General features: G+C 41.4%; 2 protein-coding genes across 5 annotated transcripts in view; both read left to right on the top strand.

The window, feature by feature from the left end:
• The window catches only part of ASNS (asparagine synthetase (glutamine-hydrolyzing)), an 853,397-nt gene that overhangs the window by 438,172 nt on the left and 392,042 nt on the right, over nt 1–23,183 (top strand). The gene's annotated exons all lie outside the window — the stretch shown is intronic.
• The window catches only part of ICA1 (islet cell autoantigen 1), a 76,266-nt gene continuing 59,643 nt past the window's right edge, over nt 6,561–23,183 (top strand). For 2 of the 4 annotated variants that reach the window (XM_035545176.2, XM_035545173.2), the window contains exons 1-3: nt 6,571–6,689; nt 17,948–17,994; nt 19,519–19,556. In XM_035545176.2, coding sequence (XP_035401069.1) covers nt 19,540–19,556 — 17 coding nt within the window. In that variant the 5' untranslated portion in view covers nt 6,571–6,689; nt 17,948–17,994; nt 19,519–19,539. Of the gene's footprint in view, nt 6,690–16,772; nt 16,833–17,947; nt 17,995–19,518; nt 19,557–23,183 lie in introns of those variants that run through there. The other 2 variants (XM_050709217.1, XM_035545175.2) reach the window with 2 other exon arrangements.

Raw genomic sequence — 23,183 nt, 5'->3', positions numbered from 1 at the left:
GAAATAAAAATCATTTCATTGCTGAATAAGAGAGGCTGCAGTATTCTGAAGAACACTTTCTCTATTTAAAAGCACAGTTCAACCTTTTTTTCTTGGTCCAACTCAATAATACTCCTATGGTGAGCTGAAGTGCTTTTCAAAAGCATAGTATGAAAAGGGTTGGAAAATAGAATTTTCAATAATAATTGATATTTCTCATCACTTTACAAAAAAAAAAATCTGCCTCACACTGTAGAAAATTAAGAGGTTTGTTTTTCAAATGCAAAGATGTACTGGAGTTGCACTAAGCAGTATTTTCAGAATAGCAGCCTCCAGGGCTCTTGTTCAGGTAAGGAAATAAAATTAAAAAAGAAATAGATTGGTAAAGATATTTCCAGAGATAGGAAATCTCGGGATAATAGGACATGAAACTTCACCAATGTTCTGTTCCTCAATTTCGAGCAGTGACAGATTTTCTTTTTCTATTAGAGTGTAAAAATAACATAAATTTCTTATGTTATCTATCCTTAAGGAACTGAAAAATAACTTCTATCTCTATGTGGTTATCTTTGGACAGCCAGATCAGATTGCCTGGGAGGCCAAAGGGATTATACAGCACGGGAAAATCTCACTCAACTTGTTGAAATCTCAGAGATTACTTAAAACATGATGTTTGGTTTTACTTCCGTTTTATCACCAAGAATTGTTTGTCACACATGACAAAGTTTTATCAAGCACATTGACTTCTTTTTAATTTATTTTCAGGCAGGTATCAGAATACATGACAAAAGCGAACATTAACATGTTTTGGGAAGAATCAAATATTTAAATGATCTGCAGTTTGGATTGTTGAGGGTGCTCTCAGGAGGAACCTGAGATACCAAGCCATAGTATTACATGGCTTGATATCAAATACCTATTAAAGATAATACCTTCAGAAAATTCAGTAGGTATACATTTTATTATAGAAGCAATAGAGGAGCAATTGAAAGCAAATCAATCTCTTTAGCAGCATGCAATAGTTAATGTCCTACAAGATTTATTTTTTGACAAAGTAGAATTATTCTCACATTTCTGAGAGTATGCAGGGTCTACAATTCACAGCATAACAGCTGTTACATTTTTTTTAATAGACTTTCATCCTCCTAACATATGAATCGTCTCCGGGAGATCTTTAAAACTGGTGTGACTCATACTCTTAATGGGCAAAAATATTTCAATAATGTAATTGTTTCAAAGTTTTATTTTAAATGGAAAAACTCTCATGGACACATCAAGGAGAACACGGTAACAATCAGGAGCTTCAGCCCATATTTCAGTTCTTTACTATGTATTTTGCCTTCTCAAGAATTGTATTTTCCAGAAAATGTCATGTCGTTCATATTACCACCATGTAAATCTATTCAATGAACAACTATTTTGTTGATACAACCTCCGCCCAAGAAGTTTTTGTTTGTTTGTTTGTATTTAAGTATCCCACTCCTTTCTCATCCTTGACCTTGTGGAAAAAGCAAGTGCATTTCTAGCCTCTGAAAATATTGGAAGGAAGATGGGATGGTTAAAAGCAGTGGTGAATGACTGTAAGAACCCTTGGCTAGCTCTGCCATTTACTTTTTTGACAAATCACTCTATTCGTGTCTCAATTTCTCATCTACCAAGTGGAAACAATGATCCTTGTTGTCTCTTTCCTATTTTTTCATTTTCTTTCAGACTGTAATCCGCTTCGGGTAAGAAGCTACTATTTGCAACATGTATGTACAGAGCCTAAAATCTCCAATTCAGAATACAACTGATGACTATGGGTTGCATTTGTGTTTAAATTAACATTTTCAAGCAGATGCTTAGAAAGATTTTTTTCTTTTTCTCAGATGGAAATCAGTGCAAATCACCACCGTGCCAGTTCTCATCTTCCTGCTGTGTACTTGCCTTTATTAAGGATAAACCTGGCTCTTGAATGCTTCACTAATTCTCTAGAGGATTTCCACAAATACCAACTCCATCTAAACAATGGATTAATTAACACAGCTCTTTGATTCAAAATGTCATGTATGAAAAATAGATGGTCACTCCATGTGCTCCATTCCTGCTATTCCGATGCAAAATATGTGACAGAAAATAATCATATGCTGTTTGCAAGAGTATCCAAGGAGTTTGGTAATGACAATTACGGAGAGAATCAGTGTAGGATAGTAGAAGAAAGCACAATAACAGCAATGTTCAGTGTCAGCCAGACAAGGAAACAGAGGTACTGCACACTTCATTGATCTTGAATTACACAAAAGAGTATCCACATTAATCTCCATTTGGACAGCAACATTAAAAGTTAGGATTGTAGACAGTATCTAGTATGAAACCAATCCTGCATGCAGAAAGATCCCGTCACACCTATGCTCACACCTGTTTCATTTTCAGTCCACAGAAGTATAGGAAAGTAATGCTGAGTAAACTCATGAAAGCTACTAATTTGGACTCTGCTTTTGGACTCTGCTATTTGGCAGAGTTTTGGTCCAACCCTGAATTTCAGAGATACTGGCATCACTCCAACCAGAGCCCTCACGTTCCAAACCTGGCTTTCTATTCCTGGGGTTTCAGTACCCTAGTACGTATTTTCCAATCTATGAAAATTAATTATTTGTTTCCATTTTCAATCTCTGAAGCTGCCAATAGGCTGAAGGTTTTCAGCAGATAACTAAGCTGTAATTGCATTTGCCACAGACAGAAGTGGCCAAACAGTCCTTACATTAACGTAATTTCCTCAGCTGACAACTAGAATTCATCTACATTAGCCTCTCACGACTGTTTGTTAGTAGGAATTTAACACTCTCCAGAGCCTCCTCCATTCTGTGTGTTGGCTCCTACAGTTCCTAATGCTACTGCCCAAATGAATACGCTCTACTTTTTGCTGACTTTTCATCTGCAGGGCTGTCACACAAACGATACACGTTAAATGCCTTACAGAGCTAAATTATCTAAATATAGAAATTAATACAGAACAGCAGAAGGCAAAATGAAGAATTAAACATGATTAAACTGGATAGATACATTTTACTAAGAAGTTTGAAAACAAATTAAAGATTGAAAAGCCGTTTGTAAACAGCAATGATGTTCCAGACATTGTAAGCACTGTGGCAAGACAAAAGACCATCAAACAGATCAGAGATGACAGAAAAGAGTAAAAACATTTATATAGGACTGAAGGGACTTGAAGGGAAGTGTCATTCCGTAGAACACACCATGAAATGTTTGTACTTCCTTATGTGGATGAGAAAAAGAGAAGGCAAGCATAGAGTTACAGGAAGATTACAAAATACCGATGTCTGAAAGTTCAACCATCAACTAATATAACGTTAAAGTCCAGGGTGGATGAGAAATCTTCAGTGTCATTTCTTGGATACTGTACAATACTATACAATTTCCTAACTAACTAATTCACAAATGCAACTAAACAGAGAGAATTAAAACATACAGAAACCTTAAGAAAATATATAGAAGGGAAAATGTTCACTCTCACTCTCTTAATTGGCAAACAGCTCACTATCACTGGGCTTCCAAAACACTTGAGTTTCTAGTTTACTCCCTCCCTCCGGATGGATTTCCATTTTCTTATTTTAACTTCTTTCTTATTACTAAGAGAAATGTAATATCCTGGATTTGGAGGAAAAATAGCACACACATTTGTTGAGATTAAATTATATAAATAGCACAGAATGCAGATGCAGCAGAATGTACCAAATTAATGACAAGAAAAGCATATCTCACAGTATGCTGTTGTAGTAATGCAATATTGTAAACACGACTGGACAGAGAGTCTCACTGATTCAACATATGATTCCAATCTTTATTTGTCCTTTTACAAATTAAACACAGCTAGGGCATAATGTAACACAAAGCTCAGATGTAGAAAAGATCTTACAAGAAGAGGGATAATCTTTATTGCTAGTTCACCAAGTGATAAGATGAGGGGAAATGGCTTCAAGTTGCGCCGGGGGGGTTAGGTAAGATATTAGGAGAAATTTCTTTACTGAACAGGTGCGGCATTACTAGAACACGCTGCCCAGGGAAGTGGTTGAGTCACCATCCCTGGAGGTCTTGAAGAAAAGTGTAGATTTAGAACTTAGTAGCATGGTGGGTGGACTTGTCAGTACTAGGTTAAAGGTAGGACTGGATGATCTTGAAGGTCTTTTTCAACCTGAATGATTCGATGATTCACCCTTTCAAAAGCTCTAGGTTTGCATGACAGAGGGCTTGGAAGTCAGTTCTCTCCCCATAAACTGTGCTGTGACCTTTCCAACTTTGGTGTGACTAACAGTTACACCTCAGAGGGCTGTATTTATCTTCACTTGTATCTTCCAGCACTTCTGATGATGTCTTTCAGGGAATCAGTTTGCATATGGAGCTCTATAAAACGGTAGAAATGGTGCGTCTGGACATTTTTAAGGCCACCGTATCAATTGGTTAGTTAATGTGAGCAACTAGAGTGCTTTGATGCTCCAAAGGGGAAAAAAGTCAGTAACAGAATGAATGCAGCACCATGTTTCGGGGTGTTTTATGCATCCATTCAGCTTTGGTAAAGAACGAAGTTTGTGAAAAGTAGTGGGTACACCTCATTTCATACAGAAAACAGCTACTGCAAGTGATGTATTTCTGCTGCACTAAAAATATCTCCATGGGAGATAAGAGAGGTGCTAGAACAACCAGATGGCCCTTGCTTATATTTATAACATTCATGTCTGGTGATAAACTATATGAAACATACTAAAAGACTAAGAAATGCTTGCAATAGAGTAAGGAATAAAAGTTTAAAATTAATTGTTTAAATTTATAAAGTGATTTCAGCTTATACTTTAAGAGATTATCACAGACAATACTAGAAGGTGTCTGTAACTTGCAGAATGCTAGGCTCATGTAAACAGAAATGAGCCAAACTCAGACCCTCATTCTAGGTATAGTCATGCTCACACATAACTGCTGGCACAAAATAGCTCCTAAATTAGAACAGTATAATTTTTTTCAGAATCAAGGTTTATTCAGGACCACTTGCCTTCCTACCTTACTCCGGTGCACCTAATAGAAGTATTATGTTTAAATTTACCAACTAAAATCTCTCTTTGAGTCTTGGTATTGTTCCTACAGCGGTTGAGGTACTTCGTTCACATGCTGTGAGATTTTCTTTGTTTATCCTTCTACAGTCTGGGTGATTAGCACATATAAATGCCATTAAAAACACAAAGTTCTTCAGGTTCACTTACAAATAAAAAATACTAAATACCAATGTCAGATCTTGCTGAAGGGATCCCAGATCCTTATCCAAAGCAGACAGACCTTTTGTCCCTCATTAGCACCACTTCCCTTTGGAGTAAAGAAGTAACTCTCGTGAACAGCTTTGTCTTTGAAACAGTAGTATCAATAATTAATTTGACTAAATCAGTAATACCTATAAGCCAAGTATATACATCTGAGCCTGTTACCCCTTCCTTGCCACGGGAACTCCAGTCAAGAGAATGATCAAACTCATTGGAAACTAAAGTCAGACAAACTACACCCTAAGAAGCGCCTTGTTTTCCTACATTTGATCTAAAAATCTCTGGATGACCACAGCACAGACTGGGAGGGGGGCAATCTGCTGTTGGTGGTCAGACCAGCGCCACAGAGGGAAACCACACAACCTCTCACATCTTACCTGGAATTCCTCACGTTATACAGCCATCACTATCTGACAGTGGAGTCCCATTTCTGTTTCTAGACATAATGACTTCCAACGAAATGGCTCTGCTACACCTCACAGAAACACTGAGGCACTGACACGAACGCTTCAGACCACTAAGGTTCAGAAGACCCCCATCAGTGTCCTCATTTCCATCCTTTTTCTTTTCCCTTTCCTTCTCATTTTCTACAACACTCTGCAGTCCGCTCCTCACCCCTTCAAACTCTTATCTCATCTCCTTCACTCCTGCTTTTGTGTGGGCTGAACTTGCTGCTCTCTTCACGGGCCCCATTTCAGCAGGATAGCCCCCGACTCCCATTCTTGCAGCTCCCATTTCTCCTTCTACCTTCCACCTGTTCAGACTGATTTCAATTGCCACCTCTGAACTTCTCCTTTCATTCCAGGCCCAGAATTCAGCTTAAAATCCAACTCAGGTGCTTCACTTGAAGCAGCTCTCTCCAAAATCCTCCATGAGCCATTTCCAGACCCAGCTCAAAGCCATCGCTCTCCCTCTGCCCTTCAGCGTTGCCACCTGTCCGCCCTGTCGAAAAACCTTTTCCTTCACGACTCCGCTGCCTTGTGACAACAGCTGATTTGGGCAGCCGGAGCCTTTTAATATTTCCTTGTCTGGGACAGGCTGGGGCTGAGTAGAGGGACTCGGTTGAGAGCAGCCCCCGAGGGGCGCCAACCCGTGCGTCTTTCCCCGCCACCTCCCCTCAGGCCTCGGCCGGGGCCCGGCGGGGACGAAGGAGGAAGCGCGGCGCGTCCCGCCCGAGGTCACCGCCGGGAAGCGCCGGGGGCTTGGCAGCCGCCACCCTCCCGCTCCGGGCGCTGGGCGGGCGGCGGCGGCGGCTCCGCTCCGCCCCGCCCCGCTGCGGGGGCCGCCCGCGCCGGCAGAGGCGGCTCCGTTCGCCGCTGTGACGCCGGCGGCGCTGGAACACCTGGAGGGGCGGCGGCGCCTCCGGCTCGGCCCTGCCCTGCCCTCCGCTGCTCGGCCGCGGGCAAGGTGAGTGCCGGGAGGGGGGACCCGTGCCGGAGCCTGGAGGGGGAACGGGCTCCGCCGGTGGCTGCCGCGGCCGGGCTCGGGCAGCGCCGGGGCCGCGGGTGGGGGGAAGGAGGCGGCGCGGCCGGCGGGCCCGAGGCGCCCGGTGCCTGCCAGGGCTCGGCGGCGGGGCCTCCGGGGGTGAAACGGGAAAGGCGCAAGATGGCATCTGCCTGTCCTCTCCGCCTGCCGATCCCCTCCCTCCGTGCCTCCCTCCTGCCGGCGGCTGTCTCGCCATGATTGCTGCACGCATCCGCTCCTGCCTGCCTTCCTCCCGGGCATCCTCTCTGGCCGCGGGCCCGCAGGGAGCGGGGAGGAGGGGGGGAGGAGAGCGGCCGCTGCTCCCCGCCGGGCCCTCACCTGCCGGCCGGCTGCGGTGGGCCCTCGTGCCTTGTACCAGCTGCCGAGGCTAACGAAATGGGAATTAAAAGGGAAAATATATATATATATATACTTCTGGTTCTACACCTGTATTTTGGAAAAGGTTGATCTTGGTAATCTGATTTGACCTGCGTCCATCTACCTGGCTCCTGAACGTTGGTCACTGGGTGCATTGTTCTGGAAGATAAAGAAGGAAAAAAGAACATTACTCACAGTGGTAGTTGTTAGTAAGAGGAAAGGATGAAGGGCACGGTGCTCTTTTATTGCCAGCGCTGTGTACGCGTTCAGCACCAAATGTAAATAACCTCCTGTTCCGCGCTGCTGTGCCCTGTGCTGGCACCCCAGGGTCCTACATGGATCCTCCTCAAGCACGCCTTCAGTTTGCCTTGGGGGATCCAGGTCTAGTTCATAAAAGTGGAACTGAACCAGATAATCTCAGGGGTGCATCAGTTGCCCCCCTACCACAAGTTACACAGTGTGGGTGTTCTGGAAGGTTGGCGTTAGCGTTGTTCTTCTGTTTGACACTCTACCCATGCGCCTTGCTTTAAACCAAGGCAGTAGTTTACTTCTAGGAAGCACCTGTTTGTTTTTTCTTTTGTTTTGCTTGTGTTTCGTTCTGTTATCCTTCTCCTTTCAGTTTTGAAATGATCAAAGGGTTTTATTTAATTTGGGTCTCAGAAGGTGGCCGTGGTTCTTGTTCTTGAGCAAACTTCTTCAAAGTAAGCTGTTCTGGTCTAGCAAGGACATTGTTGAAAAGAAAAAAGTATGTTTGGTTGCTTTGCCAAAATGTTGAGCAGAGAAAATGGTAGGCTGAGTTTTGGAGTCGGTAGTGTGGGGTGGCTTTGGGTATGGACTTCCACCTATTTTTTGTTTTTTTTTTCCTGGTAACCAACTCTTTTTCAACTCTGTCCGTGCGGGGTTCCTAGGGAGTGAGTAGAAGTGTTGCTTGCTAGTGCTGTCTTCCCAGCACTGATCTAGGAGTTGCAGTTCTTGATGGTGCTTAGCTTGAAGTCTAGGGACATCTCATTGGGACAGTAGCATTTTGAATACGCTATTTGAATAGCGTAGCCTACTGGTTTAACCTGAGTGACTTTATGATTTAAGCTTTGTGTTAATACCGCCGCAAAAGGAAGTTAGCATAAAGCCACGGAGGTCTGGTGTGTAGTAAACTGCCATAACTGGTAAAACCAGTCAGGTTTTTCCAATGGCAGTTTCTACTAGAAGATGATGTGGCAGTTAAATGCTGCCAACCCTTGGTCTGAAGTTCCCCTACTGTTTAAACTTCACGAGTGAAACATGGTTACTTCCAGAATGGTTCGAACAATGGTATAGTCAAAAGTTAGATGCTGGCAAATGGAATTTACCTGCTTCTTAATTGAGAAAGGATTGTTTTTAGGTAAAGGTGATTTTCTCTATTCTCTTCATGAGAGCTAAGATTCAAATAGACACACAACTGAAGATTGTAGGTTCAAAAAAATCAGTTATGGCTGTATAGAAGGGAAGGTTTCTTAAACTTTTTATTTACTTACTTTTTGACAAGATTTTTATCATTGTTGGAGTGAAGTAAGGAGTCACTTAGTGCAAAGTAAAATTCCTGCTGAACCCTATTGCGGGGCTGGGTTTTTTACCCTTAGTGGAGTCTCAAGCCAACCAGTTTTGCCCGTTCTTCTGCTATGTACACTTTACAGGGCTGCTAAATTGTTCTGATGAATTCTCAAGTAACCTTTTCTGGAAAAGCTGAATAATAATAGCTCTTTTCACTCTTAAGCTAGTGTTGAAAGCTGTTGGTATGAGTTGGCAGAAAAATGTGCTAATATCTCAGCTAACAGTAAATGTCTAGAAATGTCCTCAAAGACTCTTCTTAATACTTTTTTCAAAATCTTCTCCAAGTGTTGCTCTGAAGTAGTTGGTTCTTCAGGATGTTTTGTCATTGCTCAACTGTAAAATCACTCTAAAGACAAAATGATACCACATGATGCAGAAGCATTAAAAATACAAAAGCCCGGAGAGTGAAGAATGTTAAACAAAGAGCCAAGCAGTCAAGAACAGTAGAAACCTTTGACCTTTTATGTGTTGCTAGTAATAGTCTCACAGTAGCTTTTCCTGCGGCTATTGTTAGCCGTGGCAAAACGAGGGGCATTGTGGCCGGCTAGGCAATCGCTTACGTCAACCTTGGGAACTGTCTGTTCCAAGTCACTGAAACAGTGCTCAGGTCTGTCATGCGAGCAGCTTCGTAGGGATCACCGCTGCTCAGGGAACAGTTGGCTGGTGTGCCAGGATCTGAGAAGTTCCTGCTTCTTTGGCTGAAAAGCAGAGGTTGCGTGTGGACTGTGCATCTACCGAGAATATGCAGCCTGTATTGATCGTGTTGACTCAATGTGCGGTGAAAGAAGATCACCCTGTATTGCTGTTGCTGTGCATGCTAAAACTGTTTCGTTAATCACATTTCTTACCCATGGATGTGAAATGATCTCCTGAGGGATTCTAGAGAAAATTATTTTCCCTGTTCCCTCCCCCTGCATTGTTCCCCCTCAGGTATAATAGCATTGCTTCCTGGCTTCTGCACAGATGAGAAGGGAGGCAGACTCTTTGAGTGTTGACTGTGTCAACAAATAGGGTATCGAAATAAGAGAGAGATTGGTTTGAACTTTATAACCATGTTTATAAACCACATTTATGACAACATAAATATGAAAATGATTTCATGAGTATTTGTACATTCACTGCTTTTTTCATCCATTCTGCAAGGGGAAGGGTTCCTAAGATTAAGATTATGGATAGAAAGTGTCACAAAAACCATCTTCCTATTGTCTTTTATAATCTGTGCACAGCAGGTGTTCCATATGGCACTTTCTTTAATAGTATTTGGCTACTAAGTTTCAAAATACCATTTTAAAGCTGGAAGAACAAATGTGTATTACAAAACAATTTGATAGTCATTTCGGAGAAGTGAAGCGAATCTGCATTTAGAGTGAAATTAAATCCTGGATTGTGTGTATCCACAGTTTTGCTCATTTGCAGAGCGAGGTTAGACCCATCACTCAACTTCTTTCGTAAGACAGATACAGTACTTATTTACAATACCTATTCCTTCCTAAGGACATTTGCTCGGTGTTTTTCACATATATAAATGGAAAACTAGTAGTTGAGTGAAAGCTGTTACATAAGGACAAACTAATACTATGTGTTGTTCTTAAATTATTTCACAATCACCTGTTGAAAAGTCAGTATAATGTGAAAAAGCAGCCTAAAATTAGTTTTGCCTGTGTATAAATACATGTCTTTGTGTATATAAATAGTGAAGTTCTGCATGCAGTTTATTGAGAAAGGACTATCATTTGCTTGTTAATCTGCCTATTGTGAGTCTATCAGCATTTATTTGAAATATTTTGTTCTGAGACTACATGTACTGTGTCATGACTACATGTCCCATTTCTATCAGTGTTCTTGAGATAAACCACTATTTTTAAGAATTTGTCATTCAACTGTTTGAAAAACAGCTCTAAGTTTCATTTCGGTATATTTTATGATCTGGAAGGATGAGATCACTTATGCCTGTAAGTTTATCACTTGATAGTCTTTGGTATAATTTGGCAGGCATATAGTACCCAATATATACCAAATTGTTTTTTGAAGAGGACTACTAGCAGTTGATTTCATCCTTGCACTTGCATGGGAGCAAACATAGTTTTAAAAAAATACTTGGTGACATAGTGCCAAATTTCCATATCTTCATGTCGGCTAAAACTTACCTCTAGCAACTCAAATATTGAACATCGGTGCAGCCCAGATGGATTTATACTCAAATTCTGGGTATAAGTGCATAGTAAACTTCTAATGTGCAAATTTGCTGTATTTATCAGCCACTGCCTTCTATTAACTTGTACACAGTGGGAATAGAAAAATAAAAGACTCAAAATGATAATAAAAGAAATGGGACCCTGGCTATCGTCCTCTGTTTTGACTGCATCAGAAAATTAAGCAATTTCCTATGTTAATTGTGTATTCTGCAATAATTATTCCACACTAGAAACATAATAATTGCTTTTGGAATAAAGCAGCTCATACAGTACTCTCTGCGGTAGCTATTGGTCATCTGCCCTGTGGAGAGAGTATTAACAATGAGTTTAAAACCTAGTGAAAGACAGATCGTTATATATTTAGTGCTGCTCATTTCGTTGGGTGTTCTGTTTGCAGACACGTCTCTAGTTAATGCTACTAAATGCCAGGAAGAACACCCCAAACCTGCAGATTTCTTCATACCTTATGCATAGTTTCTAATGGTGCAAGTCTTTAATCACACAATCTTAGTCGTTCAAGATACCTGCTTGTGTTGCTGTGGTTTGTTCTCCTTGCAATTGATCGGCCTGAAGAAGGCGGCAAAGAGAGTGTGATACTGGCTCAAACTACCTCCCTGTAAAACAGACTCCAATTTCTCTGATACTTTTGTTGTTTTCAGTTCATTGTTGTTGGTTCGTTTTCTTTTGCATGTCTAGTTTTGTTGTTAGTATTTCTTTTCTTGATGCTTTAAAGGATCAAGACAAACGAATAAATGGAATGGAATAAATGAAGTTTTTGCTGGGGTCTTTCATAAACCTTGATAGACCAGCAAACCTTCAGTTGGCCGCCTTTGCAGGGGCTTAGTGTTGAGCGACTTGTATAGTAATTTGGGCACCACAGTTAGATAGATGACACAAATTTCTTTCCATCTCAGTACCCCCCCCCCCCCCCCCCCCCCAGGTATATGGAAACTGCAAAAGAGGTCCCCTCTCTGTGTAACAGATGCTGCTTCCCGTGTTTCTGTTACAAATGTGTGAAACGTCTTTGTAGATGTCAGCTCCTGAAATAGGTTGAAAGAGTCATTTTGTTGATGCATCTTCTCCCCTCATAAGACTGCAATATTTCTACTCCTGGGAAGCTGTGGGTAACATTTAACATCTGTCTTGGGACCAAGGAATAGACAAAAAGTTGTGGTGGATGGGAGGAACTGGTAATGCAGCACTTGCACAACAATTTTTAAACTTTTTGTATTAATAAGTGCATCAGTGTGTAGTCTAACAATGAAAGTATGGATTTAAAGCTAAGCATGGATGATTCAGCAGGATTAGAACAGCAGTGATGAGCTTTAGAGGAAAAATTTAATCTTGTCATTTGTCATATCAACATAAACTCTAGATTGGTTTTATCTGGATTACAGCAGCACCTATTCATGTAGTTGGACGAGGCATTATACTTGTAAGTCTATGAATAACTGTGATGCTGAATGCCTATATAGACCCTGGCTTCGGTTTTCACTCTTCTTGCATTCGACAACGTGTATAATTCAGAGCAATAGGCTGCTCTATTCACTTTTGCCTGTGAAAGGCAAAATGAAACATGGTTTGAAGCCCTGACTCATTGGGTCTGCATGTTTGTAGAAAGACCACAGGAGATATAACTGTGCCTTGCCTGATCTTCCTCTTGCAGTGAGACTGCTTCTTGCTTTGGAGACCCATTTACTTGATCACAGCTTTCCGGCAGTAGAGGAGAGGGGATAGGTTGTCAGGCAAGAGCTGTTAAAGAGGCACAGATGGCATTGATTCCCTCACCTAAGCACATCACAGATTTTCCTCCCATCAAAGTATTTTACATAAATGAAACTATCACTGTTTTACAGATAGAGCTCTTTAAAATTCTTTTTTTTTTTTTGTTACCTACTACCAATGTACTGTTACTGTATTAAACGTTTCTTGGAGAATTACCGATTTTAATAAAAACATTTAAGTGAATCAACTGCCGTGCATGATTCTGCCGTATTTGTAGTTTTAAGTTGTGGCATTTTTAAGGTGAAGAGAGTTTGAGATTAAAGACCTTCCGACCACGTTAGCTGCTTTGAAAGGACAGTAAACTGAGAGGATAGTGCTATCAGTGAAAATGCAAATCCATCTGTCTTTTTTCATAAACACATTACTTTCACATCAGGCTTGCTGAATTCTGCTCTGCCTCTCATTCTGTTCCCTTTTGTTGCTTCTGAATGCATCTCATAAGAATTCAATTTACTGCTTTCCTATGTAACTATGGTAGGTCATCTTTGGATGCTACATTTTATCTTCAGCATTTATAAAAGCTTTGCAAGGATTTCATCTCAGCTCATCATTCTATGATGATGGAATTGGATCAACAGTTTGTTTTAGATACAGTTTCCATGGATGAAAGATTCCTGTTTGCCAAGTCCTGCTTTCTTCTATGGGATCTGCTGGCTACTCTTAGTGGTGTATTAGTGCAATGCTCAGCACAGGACAGGTATTTGAATGAGGGGAAAAGATTTTTTTATTATTATTTTTTCCGTAACTAGGAGAGCATTAAGATCAGAATTTCACCTTGCTACATGACACTTGTTATTTTTTTCTAATGAACATTAAATATATCTGAGGGACATTAATACACAGATAATGTTGTTCAGCTCTTGAGAAACCAGACGACTTATGCTGCAACAAACTCTAATATAATAAATCTAAAAAAGAGAAGCAAGGAAGTATGAACGTCATACAGAGGACAAGCTGGAAGGAAAGCCTAGGGAATGCTGGAGTTTTAAGCATTCAAAACACCAAGCTAGCATTTTCCTGTTTGCACAGGAGAATGTTGATGGTGTATCCAAATGGTTTTGGAGGGGTGCAGAGTATCAGAGGATTTTCCGTAGTCGTGTGGAATAGAAGTGCCATTGGCTAATGAAGATGTTCTCCATCAAAAGCTTCCTTCAAGCACCATGACTTCTAAAACTCCTTGGTAGGAAAACAGGGTCATTCAGTATTCCAGAAATATTATAAAGTCCTGTAGCATTCCACTAGTTTGGCTACTCGTGGAAATAATTTGTAGATAAATAGCCCACAAACCAGATAAACTGCCACAGATGCGAAGGTGCCGTAGCTGGCCATGTGCATGGCCATCTTGGTTCCAGCACGTCTTGTTAGCTCTGGCAGAGCACTGATGAGTGCAGCTGTCCTCCTTCTGAAGCCAAACTGAGTCGTGAAACACTGGTTGTGTTTCAGTGTCCAGGCCAATGACTGTGCCAGGCCCGAGCTGGCTGCATGTAGTCCTGTCTGGTGTCTGTCTGCACACAGGGAGGTTTGCCAAACGTGGTGCTGAGGCTTCTCGGCTGCTCCTCAGAGGGCCAGCTAGGGATTTTCAGAGGGGCAGCAGAGCTAATGGGCCCAGCTGGTTCCACGTAGAAATGGATGTTTTAGCTCTGTGATCCATTGTCTTCCAGGTAGACTTGTTATGGAAGGGCCAGCTCAGGTTTAAAGCTGAAACCGAGGTAGCGTCTGTCTCAAAACATTGGAACATATGTGGACATACTCAGAAAACCTCAGATCCACTGCTATACAACAATAACCATGGGTCTGTGTACAGTCAGCTGTAGCATAGCACTGTTTTCCCTAGCAGGCTCCACAGCACCTATGTTTGCTGTCTCTCTTCTTTTTTTTTTTTCCATATTATCTAGAGTATCCCTACCTTTTGTTAGCCAAGATAAAGGCTGTCATAGAGATCACTTGTGAGTGTTGCGTCATTCTTTGTCGTCAAAGGTAATGGAAACTTTCGGATGGAAATGTTTTCCAGTGAGGTGGTGGATGCTATTTTTTTTCAGTCAGTGTCAGCGTAACATTATTTCTAGAAACATCTTATAGGCTTAATACACTGGGAGGAAAAAGGGAGCAGGAAAAAAATAATCCTCTCACATCAACTTCTCTGTGGCAAATTAAGCTTAGTTTTATATATAAGATTCTATGATAAAAGGTTAATTTTAAGTTTGCGGTTTTCAGGTCAGATATTGGTGTGCTCCAGTGAGTGTCATGTGCTTTCTATTGTAGTCAGCTTTGGCAAAGAACAACTCTTGTTACTTCTGTCCAGGACATTCATGTGTTATTCTTTGAAAGCATAAGAGTTCAAAACCTAAAGTAGTTGAAGGTTGTGTGCTCATTCATTGGTGTCTTTCTGCAGCCTCAGGGTCAGCCTTTCCTGACTGTAGGGTTTCTTTGTTACGTGGTTATGAAGTTTCCTTTCAATGCCTTGATACTTCCCTGGGCTGTTTCCAGTCCCTGTTTATTAGCATCTCTCACTTTTTGTGGCTAGACTTACGACTTCGGGTTTTCTTTAAAAAAAAAGCTTGCTGCTTTCAGCTATGCCAGATGCTTTCAATAATCTCCTTTGTTACAGCTGAACCAATATCTTAACCCTCTTTTGTTCCTGGACTTGGAATAGGCAGTAGTAGCACATGAAGTTAAAGACTATTCCAAAAATAAAAAAATTATGGCCCTTTTAAATGACTGCAGGAACAATTCACATTGTGTGTGTAGTGATATCTGAAGAATGAAAAATGTTAGTCTTCAAAGTTTTGGATATGAATGAAAATATTACAACTAAAAGCTGAATGCGTTGTAGATAACTCTTTGAAAGCAAACATTCAGTACTATTTTTGTGTGTGTGTCACCACAGTGGTCATGGTGCAGTGTTATTCCGCTGTCCGTTTACAGCATGTTTTTAAGGAAAGTTTTCTGCATTAAACCAAAAGTAGCAGCAAACTGTTGCTCTCCAGTCTAATATTTTACATTGTATGAGTTGTCACAGAATCACATAGATGTCACAAGAACCTGTAAGGCTTCTGTGGGACACCATGACAAAGGCATTGCTAAAATGAGCACACAACATCCCCTGCTCTCCCTTCACTCACTCACCTGAGGCAGTCACCTCATTGAAGGCAGTCAGGTTAGGAGTGACTTAAATCCATGTAAATCCATGCTGGCTGTTCCCTCTCTCCTTCTCGTCTTTCATGTGGCTGGGAATAGTTTCCAGGAGGGATTTCTCCAAGATCTTTCTAGGAACTGAGGTGAGGTTGATGGGCCTGAAGTTTTCCTGATGCTCTTTCCTGTGCTTCATGAAGATAGGTGTGATGTTTGTCTCACTCGAGGCATCTCCTCTGATCAGCATAACCTCCAAGAGTACAGGGAGAACATCCTTGCAATGATGTCAGCCAGCTCCCTCAGCACCCCCAGATCCATCTTGTCTGGTTTCTTGAATCTGTGTACATCCTAACGGCCTACATACCTCCTGACTGAGTCTTTCGCTAGTGTGGGTAATGCTTCATACCCCCAGACCCTGACCGGTAGGCTCTGAGAACTAGCAGGCTGAAGGGCAGATCTCCCAGTGAAAAACAGCAAAAATGCACATCTGCCATTCCATATTCTTTGTCACAGTGGGCCTGTGCCTTCCGTAGCCTTTCTTTCAGTGCCACTATCTCTATAGAGCCGTTCTTGGTGCTCTTTGTATCCCTTCCTAGTTTCAACTCCAGCACAGCTTTGGCTTTCCTAACTCCATCCCTACGTACTCTGGCAATACTTTTGTATTCTCTTGATGAGTAACCTGATCCTGCCTCCGTCTTCTACATGTTTGTTTTGCATTTGAGTTCGGTCACAAATCCATCAGTGCTGGCTTTCTGCCACAGGTGCTCAGCTTTCTGTGTATTGAAATGGGACGGTCACGTTCTTTGAGGAAGCTGACCTCAAAGATCACGCAGCTGTCCTGAGCTCCTCCTGAACTGAAAGACCAGTTTAGGATATAACATAATTAGTAAGACTCTGTTTCTTAAAAGAAAATCATAAAGTCAAAAGCTAAAAATTTATACATTTGCAGTTGCACTCAGATACAAACATGAGAATTCCTGCAATAGTACATCTGCTACATCCAGCTCAAGTAAGTATTCTTATATTGTTTTCCTCTGCCCTTGTTTCTGATTTTAATGTCTACATTAATAAATACTGTTTCCATTTCAGCAGAGCTTAACTATAATGCTGAAACATGAAATGTAAATTAGTATACAGTACTGTAAATATCACACACTTGTATCTAACTTGAAACAAGTTCTGTGTGAATGGAATTATTTAGGGTACCATTGAGATCAGTGGGACCCAAACTGAGCGCACTTTTGTGGTCTAAATAAACAGCTGAAAAAATGGCATAATATTAGTGGGCATTCAGGTTTTTCAGAGTGTTCTCAGTCAGTGAGAAAGGTGAAACTCATCTGGGACTTCTGAGGCATAACTGATTTCATTATGAAAGTTCTTTGAACAGCATCTGGAATGAATGGGATCCAGGAACTCTTCATGATGGAAATTGCAGGTGATATGGCTTTTGCCAATGCTTATCTGATTCTTTTCAAGCAACCACAGTTCTGTTTATTCAATGCCAGTGCTTACTAAGCCATCTTTGTACAACCTGAATTCTCATTTAAGACCAAAAGCTAATTCTGTATTGATAATAAAAGGCGGTCCAGGGACTAAGCTTGAGCACTGGGCTGTTTCTTGTTCCTGCTGTTTTATTGCTGCAATCTCCCTGGAGTGGTTTTTGTCTATACCACCTAGAGCTCTCTGGGACCCTTCTATCTTTTGGCATGTTCTGGGGGATATGGCATGCCAGGAGCCATATCTAGTACACAGTATAGGTAAGATTCCACTTCTGATTCCTTCCACCCTGTACAGCCATACAGCACTATCTCGTCAGCCTTTTGGCCTCAAACACCTCATGTGTCTTTGTGTCATGCAGTGGGGCCAGGAGTGCATACCCTCATTTTCATACCATGAAAACACTGTCCTAATAACTGTGACACGGTCCTCACAGGGGGAAAAAAACAAAAACAAAAAAAACACCACAAAGAGTACCCTATGGGCATAGGGGCACTATGTAGAACTAAGAGGTGTATAACTAAGAAGACCACAGAGTCAATTATAGTTACAGGAAAAAAGAATGTGAGCTGTGCATGCAAGACGAGAACTCTATGTCACCATGACCCTTATGTCTTCTTTTTTTAGGGACACTGGTTTCCAGGAGAGTCAGGTGAACGCGTACAGTGTTTAAGGTCAGTGCCTAAGACCTGTTCCCCTTGCTGAGCTGCACTTTGTTCCACATAATACGCATTATTTCACCTAGATCGGCTGTTCTTTGCTTCCTGTCAAGCCAAGCATGCTGCTCAATAACTGAGTCATGGATGTGCATACAAGCCAAATCCTGTGTTCTTATCTCTCACACACACCCACTGTTGACTTAAGCAGAACCTGTATTAAAACAATGAAGTCGAGCACATAGGTATTAGAAAACTGGAGTTAACGTTGTCTGTGCCTTATGGCTCTAGAAACTACAGCAAAGCTGTGGCTGTTGCTATCCATTCTGCATGTCGTCTGACATGACGGTGCTGTAATGCAAACAGCAATCCAAAGCAGTTCTTTCTTCCTCTTCATTATTTGGCTGTTGGCCTTACAATTAAATGCTGCGGAAGACAGGGTTATGAATTTACTTATGATCTCTACTGCAGTGCATATGAGCTCTTCACAAAAATTCAATTTTAGGAAAATGTCCTGCTCTGATAAAATGTTCCAGCATCTCATGGAACTTCGCCAGGAAGCTTCACAGGTACAGAGAGCAGAGAGGCTAGAATCCAAAACCTGGGGTTTGGCTTCAGTTGGCTGTAAATGGAAGTGCATGTGCTTCACAGTTGCAGGAAGCACTCAGGTTTGCATTGCCTTGTCCGAGTCACTGCAATCTGTTCCAGTCCCATTACCATCCAGTGCTTGCCATACTGTCTTTAGGCAGCACCTTGTTAGACGTGTTGCCAGAGTCATGGCTCCCCATTGCAGCCCCTTTTCTGTCTCCACGATTAGTGCCAGAGAGTCCTTTCTGAAAACAGGAGAAGCCAGGTGCTTGGTTTTTTTGCAATGAGTGTCTGCCTTGACTAGTAAATTTGGCCTGGAAGGAGTGTGCTCAATTACTGGTGATGTGTGTGCCATCTGGTCAGCTCATTGTGTATCCAAACTGGAGATATTAACTTTTAAAATTTAAAGTCCAAACACATGCAAATCATATTCCATTCACGGGAACCGTGATGTCCCTCTGAGAAAAAACAACGGGTAGTTAAATTTTGCATCCATTGCTCAAGACATAAGGTAGCTAATGCTTTTGAAAAGTGGATCAATGGGACGTTGTTGAAAAGAATAGCTGAACTAGGTTGTGGCTAAAATTCTGGTTTAAAAAAAAAAAAAAAAAAAAAACTTGACTGGGGATTATTCCTAGCATGTACACTTTGGGCTTGCCTTGTCAAAAATTGCTGAATTTACGACAAGGAAACTTGTTTGTCTAGAAAACTTGCTAAAATACAAAAAATCAGGAACACCACTTAAATGTGTTTGTCATGGATTTAAGTGAGAATTGTGTGTTACATGAGAAAAGCATTTGGTCTACAGATGGAAAAATTTTCTGTTGTAACTTGGTATACAAGATGATAAAGTATGGTGATTTTTATATGTGAAAAGGCAGGAGTTTTTCTGTTGTCTAAATTGAGAATTATAAAGATGTTTATATTAACTGATAATTTCTTATTTTATTTAAGTGTCTGAAGAAAATAAGAAACATGGAAGGTCATAAGTAGTAAGTACCTTGGTCATTTTTTATTATTCTAAAGTGTTAATGGTGTTTGGCATGTTGATTTGTGACTGCATAATCATGCATTATGTTCTGGCATCTAGCATTTATATGAAGTCACTGGTAGATGTTCTGTTTAAAAAGAATAAAAATAGAAAGTGAAAAACTGCCAACTTATCAAAGAATGGAAAAACAAGTGAATTGACGAGATGGAAAAATAGCATATGTTATCGATTTTCTGCTTAATGGCAAAAATTGTATGAACTGTCTTATTTCAATGGATTTATCTGTGGTCATCAGCATTAGAATAAAGTAGATCCTACTTTTAGTCATATTTTTGGTTGTTTAGTAAAACTTAAATATACCCACGACTGCTTGACAAAATCCATTTTTAAAGGTATTGACAAGAACCTTTAAACCTCGAGAAAAATTGTCCACCAAATATTTCATTAAGATAATGATTTATAATCGCATTAGGCATAAACAGGAGCCAGAAATTTCTCCAAATGAAATTAAAGTTGAATTTGTCTGTAGTGGTAAAAGATTGCATTCTTCATATTCTTCCCATTTGCGTATCCATATCTAATTCAGAAATCTCTATTAATCCCAGGACTGTTTTTTGTGACCTCACATTAATGACTCATTTTTATTTTTTCCACCCGGTCCCTAGAATTTCTGGTGACCTCAAGCAAGGTAGCTATTAAGGCTGGTTGACAGCAAATGAATTACGGGGTTTTCTTCGTTTGATCACTGAACTGAGATATCAGTTATTTGCACAGCTGTAGCACAAGTTAAAGCACACAACTAGCCAGATAGCTAGGGTCTTAATACTGCCACATGATCAGTTTGATTTTATTTATTTTCTTCTTTTTAAAGTAATGTTAGTTTTATTAGTTAAGGCCTCATAGTCTGCTTTCTCATAACGCAGGGGGGTTTGGGAAATACCTAAATGTTCTCCTCATTTACTAGAGATACAGCAAGTCAGGTCAATACAGGCTTCACCTAACTAGATAGGCTGGAGTTGTCAGGGTATGTGTAATGACTTGTTTGTGCAAAGCTGCATGTGAAATGTGATATGTTTTGCAAGTGTTGTTTATTTTGTGCTGTGACACCAAAAAAGTGTCTTGTTCTAAGCTTAATGAAATTCGTAAACTAAGGACTTTGGACTGATGCTTTGGCAAAATTAAATGGGTGAATACCTTTTCTTTTAAAGTTTGTGGAAGAAGCCAGGAAGTTCTGTATATATGTGCATTTCGACTTTTGTCTTTGCTCATTTCCAGTGCAATTTCTTACCATCTCTTTGGTGATTTAAGTCACTGTCTCCTAACTCACTGATTAGAAATAACCAAAGCAAATAACAAATCCCTGTCAAGCAGATTTTCTTTTCAGGATGAATTGTGTCATTAGTAACTGCACAGGGGAGAGCTGCCTCTCTTGGTGAATATGTGTGCCAATGGCTTGTTATTTCAGAACATCCGTAATATTTCACAACAAGTGTATATATCTGTGTGTCTCTCTGCATGACTTGACGTGTATGTTGAGTCTGAGGGCTTTTTGGGGTAGCATCAGTGAGTTACCTGGGTGTTGTGTGAATTGAGCTAGTGAGCAGTATCTCAGTAATGTGAAACAGATGAAGAGTATCTTTACTTGAAAAATAAATTCAACCACTTTAATTTTCTTGGAGTATTTAATATAATAAATTTAAGCAACCATGTATTTCCAAAAAAAAGCTGCAGTGATTTTGCATATCTTAATTTATACACATAAGGGAAATTAATAGTGGAATAACTATTACTGAAAGAGATCAAGATTTCATTGTGAAACTGTAATTTCTATTCATATGGTTTAAATATTGTGGAATATACTGGCCAAAAAGGAAAGACCTGTTGCAGAGGGTGAGGTGGGGTGAGCTGAGTTAGGCAGCCCAATCTGCTCCCGGCATAACAACTAGTGCAACTGAGAAAAGGTGACAAGTAAGGGGCTCTCTTCTGAGAGGTACAGACGCACCCTTTTGCCAACCTGATCCACTCTTGAAGGAAGTCAGCTGCTTACCAGGGGCTCATGTCAAGGATGTCACCTGGAGACTGCCAAGCCTCGTACTGGGCACCAGTGATGCAGCCAGGAGCAGTCTGAGGAGTATCAAGAGGGATTACAGAGCCCTGGGAGCAGCAGTAAAGGACTCAGGAGCGCAGGCAGTTTTTTCATCAGTCTTCCTGGTCAAAGGGAAGGGGACTGAGAAGGCAAGTTGAAAGTGTCAAATCAACGGATGGTTACGGGACTGGTGCCACAGACAGGGGTTTGGCTATGTGGACCACGGGACTGGCTTTGAGAAACGTGGTCTTCTGGGGGTTGATGGGGTCCACCTATTGGAGAAGGGGAAGAGCATCTTTGGTTACAGGCTTGCCAAGCTGGTGAAGAGGGCTTTAAACTAGAGTTGCAGGGGGAGGGGAACCTCAATCCATCCCATTCCTCCCAGTTTGATGCCAGCGTCAGTGATAGATGCCCAGAGCCTTGAGAAGGGTCACGGGTCAGTGGGAGAGAACCTGAAGAGCACAAAGGAATTCCAGCCAGTAAGTCATCTTCATTGGGGCCCAATTTCAATATCTCTATGCTAACATACATGGGGAATAAACAAGAGGAGTATATGTATGCACACCTGCAGGGCTACGACCTCACTGGCATTGTGGAGATGTGTTGGGATGACTCCTATGACTGGAGTGTTGGAATGGAAGGATACAGGCTCTTCGGGAATGAACAGGCAGGGAAGATGAGGAGGTGTCATCACCCTCTATGTCAATGTGCAGCTGGAGTGCATGGAGCTCCTTCATGGGGAGTGTGAATCTCAAGGGCAGCCTTGGTTGCAGTGACCGTGAAGTGGTGCAGTTTAGGATCCCGAGGGCAGTGAGGAGGCAGCACAGCAAGCTTGCTACCCTGGACTTTGGGAGAGCAGACTTCGGTTTCTTCAGGGATCTGCTTGGTAGAATACCATGGGACAAAGCCCTAGCGGGAAGAGAGGCCCAAGAAAGCTGGTTAGTATTCAATGGTCACCTCTTCCAAGCTCAAGAGTGATGCATCCCAACAAAGGAAGTCAGGCAAAAATGCCAGGAGGAGGCCTGCAGGGATGAACAAGGAGCTCTTGGCCAAACTCAATCCAAAAAGGGAGGCATACAAAAAAGGAGGGTGGAAGAAAAAACAGATAACCTGGGAGGAGTACAGAGAAATCATCCAAGCAGCCAAGGATCGGGTTAGGAAAGACAAACTCCTATTACAAATAAATTTGGCCAGGGACATCAAGGGAAACAAGAAAGGTTTCTGTAGGTACAGCAGTGATAAAAGGAAGACTAGGGAAATTGTGGGCCCTCTCCAGAAGGAAATGGGAGCCCTAGTTACCCAGGATATGGAGAAGGCTCAGTCTTCACCAGCAAGAGCTCCAGACACACAGCCCGAGCCCTAGAAGGCAAAGGCAGGGACTGGAAGAAAGAAGAACTGACCACTGTAGGAGAAGATAAGGTTCAAGACCAGCTAAGGAACCTAAAGGTGCACAAGTCCATGGGACCTGATGAGATACATCCACATCTCCTGAGCTAAACGGCGGATGTAGTTGCTAAGCCACTTTCCATCATATTTGAGAAT

This window comes from Cygnus atratus, chromosome 2 (assembly GCF_013377495.2).
Source record: "Cygnus atratus isolate AKBS03 ecotype Queensland, Australia chromosome 2, CAtr_DNAZoo_HiC_assembly, whole genome shotgun sequence".
NCBI classification, from domain to species: Eukaryota; Metazoa; Chordata; class Aves; order Anseriformes; family Anatidae; genus Cygnus; species Cygnus atratus.
Note: the sequence above shows the minus strand (reverse complement) of the source record. Positions and strands in the feature narration are given on the sequence as shown.